A 12,474-nucleotide genomic window follows, 5' to 3' on the forward strand; every position below is an offset into this window, starting at 1 on the left:
AATCTTAAAACACTTTTATTGGTTAGTCTCAAACGATTTCTTCAGGGAAATCTCTTTGACTGTGTCCATCAATTCAAACACCTTTGCCCTCGTACTTTAAAAAATGTGATGACATTTTTCCACTGCTTTCATGAGTTTTTACAAAAGGAGACCTCTCTTCCTTCTAAGCCCATACTCCAAGTTTGCTGGTTGAGAAGAGTCTTATCACATTTTATGCCCATTGTATATGCATTTTTTATGACCACCCGTGGAGCCTCCTCCCTTTAACTGACAACTCGACTGGGCGGCGATAGCCAACCATAAATCATCTTCCAACCGCCTGCAGTTGCCTTGGTGGCTCCTCTTGCTGCTGAGGCTGCTGCTGCTGCTGCTGCAATTCAAATGTTGGCGTTAACGCATGAAATATGCAGGATGTTGCAGTCCTTTCGACTTTTCTTTTGCCTTTCTTCGCTTTTATTATTGTTTTTCCTCACACTTTCTGTGTTGATAGCCTGCCAGGTCAAAGCAAACATAATTTAAACTTCAAAAAATTGTTTAAGGATATTTCAGTTTGCCCAAAAACTTATTCAAAAGACAATCAAGAAATAACAATAAAGTAAAAAATATCAAAAATCTTGCAAAATGTCGCAACAGGATCAAGGTCGTGGTGCGACACCACCGCCGCGTCCTCCTCGTGGCCCTCCTGTACCACCGCGTGACACAGAATCTCCAGGTGGAACGAGACGCACAGTGCGTACCGCTGATCCTCAGCGCGGAAATGCACCAACACGTGCTCAATTGGCTCAAAGAACACCGGCATCGGCTCCAGGAACATCGACTGCGGCTTCTGCCGCCCAGAATGATAACAATCCTCGTGGATCTGTGCCGGGCACTTCGACTGAAGCACGCGAGAAACCCAGGCGCACTTTCTTCAAAAGGGGTGAAACTCAGTCAACAGAACGGCAATCTACAGTACGTTCAGGGCATCGGGAATCCATAGCAGCCGGCCATGGTAATTTGAAAGTGAAAACATCACGTATTCTGTATACGACCGACGAGGAAGTTCGCGATGCTCTGATGGAGTTTGGTGTGTTTATTATATTTCTGATATTGACATCGCTTGGTGAGTGATTACCGATTGCGCATTTCTAAAAGTTCTTAGAACAATCTGTTGTTTTCCATTATTTCAACTTACTGTTTAGTTACTCTTTCGGTGCGTCATTCGTATATGTTTTACTTTAATGACACAATGAAAAAACTGTTCACCAACCGGGATATGATGGTGGCTCCTTCAGTGACTATAAATTTTGGAAAACTAATCACAGTGCCAGACTGGTGGGATTATTTAGTTTATGGTTTTTTCGTAACATTGCACGGCGACATGCATCATATGCCCTTAAATGATACGCAAACGGAAACGGAAACTACCGATGACAGCGAAACTACTGAAGAACCCCCTCCTGAGGAAGAAGATGTTGATGATGGCGATGGCGATGACGATGATGATCGGTCATCTGATGAATCGACTCGCAAGAAAAGAAAAGTCTGGGATAATGACCATATAGAATACGATGGCGACTTAAATTATATGGAAAAGGCTCGCAAAACTCGGCAGGCTGTGCCACCGGACAGAGCAGGGTTTGCTCGCAAAGGTTCTAGTGGCGGTGGCGGCGGCGCCGGGAGCAGTGTAGGTGGTAAATACGGGTCCTTTAACGGATCAGGTACCCCTCATTTGCATGGCCGGGTATTTCTACATGAGAATCTGCTATTGGGACCGCCACGATTGCGTCAGATACGTGTCCGCAGAGAGAGTTGCTATGTGAATGATGCATTTATACGGTATTTTAATACATGTTATGCTGCCTACTCGGCTGGTGCTGAGGAGAATACGGGCTATCATAAGGGTACCAAATTTCGTACGATGAGTGAACTAGATAGTACTCCTCTGTGGACTGTCTTGGGATCCTATCACACTGGTGGTTACACAGTCGATTTCACCTATGATAGGGATGCAAATCAAGCTATAATTCAAGATTTGAAAGAAAAGCATTGGCTAGATCGTGGATCACGGTTATGCTTAATCGAATTTAACCTTTACAATGAGAATACCGATATCTTTCAGAGTGCCAAGTGAGTATGTAATGCAATGCAATGACTAAAACTGACTAAAACTACCTAAATCCAGGCCACACTCATTGTAGAAAGCATTTATCAGTAACTCGCATGTTCTTTCTTATGTTCTTTTCCTTTCTTATTTATACTTCAGACTTATTGCGGAAATTCCTCCAACTGGTGGGGTTATTCCTCAAACACATTTGCAAACAGTGAAACAATATTCCTTCTTTACCGATCGCAGTCTTCTTATGACTGTTATCTATATCTTCTGGTATATTATGGTTGTATATTATACAATTTATGAGATCGTAGAGATACGTAAGACGGGAGTGCGTAACTATTTTAGGTCGCTATTAAATCTTCTTGATTCAATTATACTGCTGGTAAGATGAGGCGATTACCCAAAAAAGCATTCGTTTCTAATGTGACTTTTCAATTAGTTTTGCTATTGTGCACTAGTCTATAATGTTTGGCATTCCTTTAAAGTGATTGCTATAACCGATCGAGTCAAAAACGAAGACGGATATCAAAGTTTAGATGGTTTATGTTATTGGAATACCATATATGTCGATATGATGGCCATATTGGCATTTTTGGTATGGATTAAAATCTTTAAATTTATATCATTCAACAAGACTTTGGTACAATTTACCACAACTCTGAAGCGGGTAAGCTAAGTTCATTGGACTATTTTTAAATTTCTGAGCATATTTAATGATTTTTATAATTTCAGTGCTCCAAAGATTTGGCCGGTTTCAGTTTGATGTTTGGCATTGTCTTCTTAGCCTATGCCCAATTGGGACTTTTATTATTTGGCACTAAGCATCCAGATTTTCGTAATTTTATCACTTCGATATTAACCATGATTCGTATGATATTGGGTGACTTTCAATATAATCTCATCGAGGAGGCAAATCGTGTTTTGGGTCCTATATACTTTCTAACCTACATCTTGCTAGTATTCTTCATATTATTGGTAAGTAAATCTGTTGGCTTTCAATCGAATTTAAAGTAATTCATTTGTCGTTTTTTTCAGAACATGTTCTTGGCCATCATAATGGAGACTTATAATTCGGTAAAGAGTGAAATTACTCAAGGGCGCAGTCAATTGGGCTCGTATGTGTATAAAAAATTGGCGGGTGCCATTTATTTCATAACTCACTGTGGGCGCAAGCGTAGACCTCCTCAACAAAGGGAAATGGATCCCGCTGCCGGTGACGATGATAACGACGATTCGGCACATCAATATGATCAGCCCAAAGAATTAAGAAGGAATATGACTCCAGCTGAGTAAGTCACATAAGTTGATAGTTATGTTTAAGTATTTGAATGTACTTTAATTCTCTTTAAGGGCACGTTACTTTGAGGAAATACCAGATGATGTTCAAAACAAGGAAATGGTTCGGTAAGTTGTAAGACAATAATAGGAACTGTTTGGGAAGCATTGAAACCCTTTTTCAGTTATGCTTTAAGATAAATTAGTCGATTAATCGATGGAAACTGTTTTTCTTTTTTCAGTTTAAACAATCGTGTGGCTTTATTGGAGGAGATTTTAGAACAATTGGTAACTAATATGGATGCGATACTGAAGCGTGTCGAACGCGAAGCTAATAGGAGAAGATAGGTAGAAAGAATTGTTAAAATTCCTTTTAAAATTTTGTTACGTTTTATGTTGTTGGGTTTCGTTTAATTTCGAATTTTTTGAATAAAATGTGTATAATGGGATATTTTCTTTTCTTTGGAGATGCTTTAACCTAATCAAATACAACCCAAATTTAGAGAGAGCCAAAGTGAAAATTAATTAAGTTCAACTTTTCGGAACATGGCAAACAACAAAACCCGCAAAAAACCAACAGAGTCGAGCGCTAATCTCTGCTAAATCCGTGCTTGGCTTCCATTTTCAACTCCTCCTCACACTCCACTCTCCATTCACACAAACATCCTTGTGCTAACAAAGGCAGAACGGTATTATAAGGAGTAGAAAAAAAGTAGTTGTGGGAGTCGAAAGCAACAACCGTGAACAAAGCGTCGAGCCACGAATTAAACTATGTATTTAGTTATAACTGTACGTGTGGATGGGGTGAATGGATGGCTGGAGGGTGGAAGACGGTAGCTGGTAGATATGTGGCATCATTAAGAGCAGCGTCCTGTGAACACGCCCCCTGATGGTCCTCCTCTTAGTTGGGAGCTCGTCCTTTTGCGCCAACCTTCTGCGGTTGTGGCAAAGCGTAACATCTGCTGCCGTTCCTCGAGCGAAAGGACACTGTGCGGCATGCAGAATCGAGTTAATGTGTGGGTGAGTTTGCAAATTGCATTTATGAAAATAACATAAATAAGGTTGCCTTCAGCTGACGGGAGACAAAGGACGTACATATTCCATGTATGGGGTTTCTTTCATATAATTATATTATATTCAAAGGGCATTCGAGCAAATTTCTTCTCAAATATAAAGACACGCATAATCCTAAACCAAAAACAAATTTAAAAAAACCACAGAAATTCTTCAAAATACAAGAAAAGAAAAAAAAATCTACGGCAGATCCATGGCTCTTGGCTATGCTTTATGGGATGGTTAGCTATCATCTTGCTTGTATTAGGTCAGAGAGTAACCATTAGGATCGAAATTAGGAAAAGTTACCCATCGTCGCGATTTCCTTTGGATGAAAAACTAAATTAAGATTTAGAGAAAAGTAAGATTGGATTTAAGATTTAAATCTATAGGATAGTCTGATACAGGATCGTGGCGATTTAACAAACACTAAAATAGTTAACAAGGCTTACAGAGCCTCTAGAAAATTTCTATATATCGAAATAAGTAGTCTGAGTTGCCTATTACCTATCTTTCTAGTTAGCCATATCCAACCCAGAGATAACCTCTGCTAGTGGGTGAGTAAAGTAAGTAGCACACAGTAAAAAGATAACCAAGGGCTCTGTTGTTGGTTTGTTTCGCTTTGTTGTTATTTTGGATAAAAATTGAAAAGTTGCAAATACAAAAGTAAAGTGCAGACAGGTGAAGAGGCAGAGTAATTGTAAGAGAGGAATTGAATGGATGAAATTGTAAGGGAATGCAGAAGAGAGAGGGCCATAATTACTTTTATGCTTTATGGCGGAACGTTAACCACTTTTATTTGCCTGATGTGTCAAGAAACGGGAGCGGATTAAGGTTTCTTTGCGGTGGCAAACTCATTTGGAATTAATATTAATTCCAAAGAATGTATTTATTATTGTATTTATAATTTTCCAATTAAAGGTAGTAAATCATAAAAATCTTTATTTTAAATACCTCTTCAAAATTTTTCAAACCTAATTTGAATAAAATGCATTTTGTTAGTTATTTCACAGTCCCGATGAGGCCCAATCTGGTCCAGCCGCGACACTAGTGATGATGATGCTGGCAAATATGTTGGCCACTTCAAACAATGTGGATAAAAATATATATATGTATATACCTATGTACGTTAAGTGCTGAGAGCCAAAAAATGAAATTGAAGCGTAAATATTCAACACACAATTCGGCAGCAATGAAATGCCTTAAAATTACAATAAAGCTACAGTAAAACATGACCAAATAAATAAATTAATAATAGTACAATTAGAAGCGACTTTAAAATTCACTTGGCGGACTCTTCTGCTATATAATCGAATCAATAAATTGGTATCTGATATTTATATGATTTTGATCGACTACTAACAGCCAGTTAAGGTCCCCAACCAACCTTTTAGATAATTCCAATAATTTCGTTTCTATAAAGAGGGGGAAGTGCTTACGTCCATCTAGTTCAGTTAATTTTTAAGAGGTATCCTTCGTGTAGTCATCTTCCAATTTAATTTATTTTCACTGTAGTCATATCTCGCAGTTAAAACGCAAATAACAAATGAAATGGCAAACATTAAAAAACATGATTTCCAATTGTGTTTGCCATTGCGCATAAAAAAAACCCTCTTTATTTAAACATTTAAAGTATAGGCATATATATTTTTGTAAAAATTTTGCAGAAACCGAGGAAAAAGACAACTGAAACAGTTGAGTTCACTATCATAATTTAATACACATTTAAAGGGCAATTTACAATAGGCGGCTAATAAGCAATTAACTTAACCCAAACTTGACCACAATTAATTAATGCCAACAGCAACAAAGAATTATATTCCACATATATAAAAGTTAATACATTAAACATTAAATGAGGCTTGAAATTTAAACATATTGTTGGGAATTTGCTTAATTTTGCAGAAATTGATCAACAATTAGCGGACAAAAATTCACTCAAAAAGTGCTAAAAGCGATTGCATCTTAAGGAAGGCACAACAAATTGAGTAATCTAGCTGGCCGTGACCAAAAATGGGTAATAGAAGACTTGGGATAGATTAAGCTAGAAGCAAGAAAGATAAACTTCCCATTAAAGTTTTAATCATTATCATCAATAGATTTCGATACCTTTGTATCTTTTCAAACCAATTTCTTCATGTTTGACCATGAATCACAATCAAGATAAAAAGGATTCGCCTTCGCAAGGCCTCTTTTTGTTTTTATATACATACATATATTACAATTTAGACATCTTGAAATTATTCTCGACGAAAATAAATACACTCAACTTGACTTTTTAAACATTTTATACCCCAAAAAAATTTTAGCACAAATATTTTATTTTATTGTATATATTTAAGTTATTTATTGTTTGAAAATATGAAAACCATTTTAGTTATGGACTTTTGCCTTTTATCAACTACCAGTACTTACAAGTACATGAAAGATTACAAGTACAATTACACTTTCGATACGCACTAAAAAGCTTCGTTTCTTTCATTTACCATTATAATTTTAAATATATTCACTAAACTTAAAGTTTTATTTTGTATTGATAGATTTCGCTTTTGTGTTTTTGTTGGTTTTTTTTTTTTAATGTTCATCCATGTGCAAAAATTAAGTACACTTTAAATTAAATTTACCTCTTTGTAATTTTTTTTGTTTAACTTTAAATAGTTTACAACTATATAGAGATGACTATATGATAATTAGAGGGTTAAGTTATATTGAATTAAACAATGGTGCATTGAATTTAACGATTCATTAATTAAATATTTCTAGTTTTTAACCCTCCGATTGAATAGATCCAATAGTTTTTAGTTATCGATATCGATTTTACTGTCGTTGTTTTTAAATCAATAATTTTTTCCATAAAGCTTTCAAGGATCAACGGAGGATTCAGTTGATTAACAATGACTTAATGCAATTTCTTTATGATTTTCTTGTGAAGTTTCGAATGTTGTGAACTACTACAAATTTGTTTTACTATTTATAAAAAATTAACAATTTTTTTTTTTGTGCAAAAATATTTGTCACTGCTTTTACGTTTACTTTTTTGCTTAACTATTTGGCTTTGAAAAATACTTTGGCGCCGCCAACAAAAAGCAGCTTCAGATTTGTGGGATTTTTGTTAAATTTTGTTTGTGTTTTGTTCAGCAAAAACGATTAACAACAACATTTCACTTCTGCTTCCATCTTTGGTTTGAATTGTTGGATTGGTTTTTGTGGGATTTTCTTTATTTGTGCACTCGAAAATATGTATTATGTAAATGTAAATGTATTTATTTACTTAATTATTAAATTTTGGTCCTTTGGTTTCGACAAAACTTTCCCTAAAAAGGCACAAATGTATGCTAATAGCTAAATGTGTATGTGTGTGGAGAGGGGGTGTGTGGTGAGTGTTTGTATGTGTTTAGTACGGCTTGGCCGCATCCTTGGAACGTTTCAATTGGACCTTCAAGCGTTTTGTGCCTATTTGAAAACCATGCATCGCCTGAATGGCCGCATTTGCCGAATGTGGATTGTCATAGGAAACGAAACCGAAGCATTTCGATAAATTTGTCTGCTTATCGATAAACACTTTGGCTGACAGCACATTGCCAAAGGGCAAAAATGTCGATGCGAGATCCGTATCAATGAATTCCTGAGGTAGATGATAAATGAACAGATTACTGCCATCGGGCCCTGAAATGCAAAGTGGAGAATATTTTATGAAAATAATTATAACTTCTGTAGCAATAATGCCTGAAGAAGGCATTTGAATACACAAAAACTTTTCAAATGCCAAAAAGTAGGCAACGATTTGTGTTTAACTCACCCTCGATCTGTTTGCCCGCCACGCCCGCTGCAGCTGCTTGAAGGGCGCTGGCAGTTAGAGGTTGAGCGGCGGCTCCATAGGCAACGGCTGCTGACCCATTGGTCAATCCACTGAGATGAGTGGGTGCATAAGGTTCGCTGGCTGCTGTCGGCCCTATAACAAATGCAAAACATCAAATTTAGCAAAAAAAAATGTTCAACAACAAATACAAAAATTTAATATATGATTTTACGTTCTCAAAGGAACAAATTATACTACAGGGACAAAGACATAACACACGCAAACACACACATATAAAGAGACGCTAACAGATAGAACAATAAAAAGAACCACACACACACTTACACACATACACATTTACACGTACAACCAACAGCTGAGTTAACGCATATGAGAATTTTTCATTCTTTTTCTCTCTGTGGCTCTTTTTGTTTTTTGTTGTCCCTTATATTATTAAATTTCACATCCTTTTGCAGGGGGAAAAACAAAAAAATAAGAGGAAAACGAAAACAAAAACCAAGAAATAAATTTGTTGTTAGCTCTTTGTTGTTGGTCTTTTTATTGGTGTTGCTGTTGTTGTTCTTTTTTAATTGAGCCCAGCCTTACAGGCTTTCCTACCGCCCACTGGCAGTTGCTTTGTGCTTCATGCAAAATATTTGAATACTCTAAAAAAGTGGGTCCATTTATTACAATATCTTTGGAAAGCTTAAAAGTTTGAAAATATCCTGCAAAATGTAATCTTTTTTTATAAGGACTCGAATTAAAGATGGAAGTTATTTATCTAATTGTTGCAGAAGGGTATCCCAAATGCGTTATTTTGAAAATTACTTTGACCGTACTCATATGATTTTTTGGTTGTTTTTTGTAATCTACTAAAAATTTATTACATTCTTTGCTGTTGTTGTTTTTTTTTTTTGTTTGTTACATTTCATGCAATTTGATGGTGGCGAAATAAACAAAAATCATCAAGGACCTAAATTATAAAGACCATTTTGTTTTTTTTTTTTTTTTTTTGATGTTGTCAAAACCATTTATGGTTATTCGAGTATTGCGCAATTTTAGATCTTAAATTAATTTTTATGATTGCAAAATTTGCCAAAAATTGTTCTTACTAATTGAAAAGAACAAAAAAAGTGACAAAAGTCTTTAAAAATTATTTTTTATTTATTGAGTTATGGTAATATTTATAGATGTGTGGCTGTAAAACATAAATTTGTAGAATATTTAAACTTTGACCTATTCAATACAAATTTTGTTTGTTTTTTCAAGTGTCCGTTTGTAAAAATTCTATTCTCATTCTGCGATTTTTCTGGCATATGGCCATTATTATTTTCTTAATTTTTTTATTTCACCAAAAGCAATCAACAGGGCATTGTATGAAGGGAGTTTGGTTTTTTTCATTTGTGTTGGCATTGATTTGAATTTTTGTTATTTTTCTTTTTTTGTTTTGTTTGTTTTGATATTGGTGGGCATCCTGTGAAATTGTTAGCTTGTTTTTGTCTTTGTTTAGATACTGTTGGTTTAGCTGTTGCATATATCTAACATTTTTTATTGACAATACACAAAACAAAAAATACTATGGACGAATTAGATAGAAAAAGGCATAGGGGACGATGTCAGAGCAACGTTATGAATATATTGAAAAATTTTAATTAACAATAGTGCCAATGTTCTGAAATTGACAGTGACAGGGCCAGAGTTATTGATTTCTGATCGGACCATGTTATTGAAGGTAAAAGATTAACTCTTTTAGAGGCAACAGTGACTAAAGGAATTGCCTAATTTTAAATTTTTGCATCAGCCATCATTCTGAGGTGCAATTAAAATTATTTATATTTTTGTTTACTTCCAGATTAATATAAGTACCAATAACCTGAAACTATTCCCAGTTAATTGTGCTCTTCTATAGCTTCAAACTCAAATGTATTCAAATCAATTTAATGTTTGACTTCAAAGTCTTAAAATTGATATCTTTTCAATGGAATAGTTTCCCAGTTTTTATTGTGCTGAAAATCTATGATTTAAGTTAGTTTATATATTGAAAAAATGGTTGATGTATATATATATGTATATCCTGTCCTGTCATTCCAGGATATAAATGGACTAAAAGATTGTTCAGTTCGGTTTTATGTAGTATATTTGTTTTTGTTTGGAATTAAGAGCTTTAGCGCATGCAAGCTGAGCTGGCGGGGCGATCCGTTGGGTGCAAAAGGTTTAAGGAACATTTAATTAGTGCTTATATATAGAATTTTTGAAAACAACAACAACAATAAAACACACATACAAAAATACTGGGGAAGTAGAAGAAGACACTATTAGCACAAACACAAATATAGACAGAAGAGTGGGTAGGAGTAGGAGGAAAAGGTGGTTGTTTGGGATTTTTTGGGAATATAGGGTTAAGGTTTAAGAAAAACCAAATTGCTCTACTTACAAATGGCACTTAATGTGGCGGCAGCGGGACCTGCGCCCATTATTTGTTGTATACTCGAAGGATGTGCATGTCCTTGTGACAGCGGATGTGCGACCAATTGACTAAACGCCAAAGCCTGACGTTGGAGGTTAACAGAAGATGAATTGTTGTTGCTTGTGTTGGTGGTATTATGGTTGTTGTTGCTGCTGCTGCTAATGTTGTTGTTGTTGTTGTTGCTGTTGGCGGCGGTGAGCTGATGCGTGGGCGTAGCCAATAGAGTTACCAAATTCTGCATAGACATGGATGGACCGGCGAGCAGTCCAGTGCCAGCAACATGCCCGGCGGTAGTGATCCCGCCGCTGGATGGTGTCCCGGCTGTCCCGCCAATTGCTGCTGCGGGGTGTTGGTGGTGGTGGGGGTGTGGGTGGTGAGCTGATGGTGGTGGTGCTGCTGCTGCAGCTGCGGCGGCTGCGGCAACGTTCCCGACAGCCGATAGAGTGGCGGCGGAAGCGGCTGATGCGCTGTGCTGGCTGTGGTGGGCACTGTTATCCGGTGGGTGGAAATTTAATCCTGATTTCATTCCATTTTTTTTTTGTTTTTGTATTTTTTGTACAAGATTGTTTTTTTTTTTTTTTGTTTTTGTTTATGGTTTTGGTAAGGTTTTGGTTGAGTTGGTTGATTGATTGTTTGATTGATTGTTTTGTACATGACCACAGAGTCAATCATAGACATACCAAAAAATGTTCAACGAATAGTTTTATATATATAAAAAAACATAGAAGAAAACACACACCCAATTGGATTATTTACATTTACAGGAAATTATAATTAACGAAAAAAAAAAAAAAAAATAAAAAATATATATATATTTATATCACAACAAAATATTAATTTTTGCAGTTTTCGGTTAAATTTTTTTTTTTTTTTTTTTTTGATAATATTCATGTAAATATGTAAAACATAAAAATCATAAACAACAAATGAAAAATAAAATAAAAAGAATATGATACAAAATGAGGGTGAATAAATAAAAATGAAAATAAAAAATTAAAAATAAATAAAAATAAATAATCCTATTAAAATAAATAATCCTATTCAACTTGAATGACTAACGAAATAGAAATCTACAAAAGTTCTAAGAAAACTAGCCAAATCCTTGGCGTATCCTTTCTGTTTTTATCGTGATTTTGAAAAGGTTCTAACTCTAGTTCAAAATTTGTCTGAGACTTTTCTACAGTTTATTATATTTATTTTTATTTGCGATCTATCCGAAATGGATGAGCAAATACTGTCAAAGGTAATCATAAAAGTGGGGGCGGAATCATCCGTCCATCTCTGGTCTATGCATAGGTCAGACGTCTAATCTACTTGCTGTTGTCCAGCAGTTTCTAGCCTGGAGAGGTATCGAGTGCTTTGCCTTCGGATCTCTTACTTAATTAACTTGATTTTAAGGACTCTGTAGATGACAGAGTTAAGCACGTAAGGAAATCTTTAAATAGATCTTGACTAGGAACTAATTGCATTAAACTACTTTATCCGAATCTAAAATGGAAATTCTTACTAATGTCAACTCGTTTAAATATAGTTTAATCTGCTCAAGAAATTCTTTGAAAACTAAATTAAGAGTTATTTTACTCGCGAACATTAAAATTCGTTTGCAATCTTCTTCAATCCTTTAAAGTAATTTATGTTCAATGAAAAGTGAATCAAATCAAAATAATAAAAAAAATATGAAATATAAATACAAAAATAAGTAAATAAAAAAATAAAAATAAATTACATTAAAATGCATAAACATACAACAAAAAATACATATGTAAATAAAAATAAAAAAAGATT

General features: G+C 35.2%; 2 protein-coding genes across 11 annotated transcripts in view; one reads left to right on the forward strand and one right to left on the reverse strand.

Moving 5' to 3' along the window:
* The first annotated feature begins 560 nt into the window (after positions 1-560).
* Positions 561-3,819, forward strand: Pkd2 (Polycystic kidney disease 2). The gene is made up of 8 exons (XM_068295091.1): positions 561-1,102; positions 1,182-2,109; positions 2,246-2,477; positions 2,535-2,762; positions 2,828-3,070; positions 3,131-3,384; positions 3,446-3,499; positions 3,613-3,819. The coding sequence occupies exons 1-8, from the start codon at positions 622-624 to the stop codon at positions 3,716-3,718; spliced, it is 2,526 nt and encodes an 841-aa protein (XP_068151192.1). The 5' UTR covers positions 561-621; the 3' UTR covers positions 3,719-3,819.
* Positions 3,820-6,740: 2,921 nt separating this feature from the next.
* bru2 (bruno 2) overlaps positions 6,741-12,474 on the reverse strand; it is a 69,659-nt gene continuing 63,925 nt past the window's right edge. For 8 of the 10 annotated variants that reach the window (XM_068294223.1, XM_068294222.1, XM_068294233.1 and 5 more), the window contains 3 exons: positions 10,657-11,205; positions 8,223-8,375; positions 6,741-8,089 (listed from right to left, as the gene is read on the reverse strand). In XM_068294223.1, coding sequence (XP_068150324.1) covers positions 7,818-8,089; positions 8,223-8,375; positions 10,657-11,205 — 974 coding nt within the window. In that variant the 3' untranslated portion in view covers positions 6,741-7,817. Of the gene's footprint in view, positions 8,090-8,222; positions 8,376-10,656; positions 11,206-12,474 lie in introns of those variants that run through there. The other 2 variants (XM_068294224.1, XM_068294226.1) reach the window with 2 other exon arrangements.

Source organism: Drosophila tropicalis, unplaced genomic scaffold (genome assembly GCF_018151085.1).
Source record: "Drosophila tropicalis isolate 14030-0801.00 unplaced genomic scaffold, ASM1815108v1 contig_845, whole genome shotgun sequence".
In the NCBI taxonomy this organism is placed as follows: domain Eukaryota; kingdom Metazoa; phylum Arthropoda; class Insecta; order Diptera; family Drosophilidae; genus Drosophila; species Drosophila tropicalis.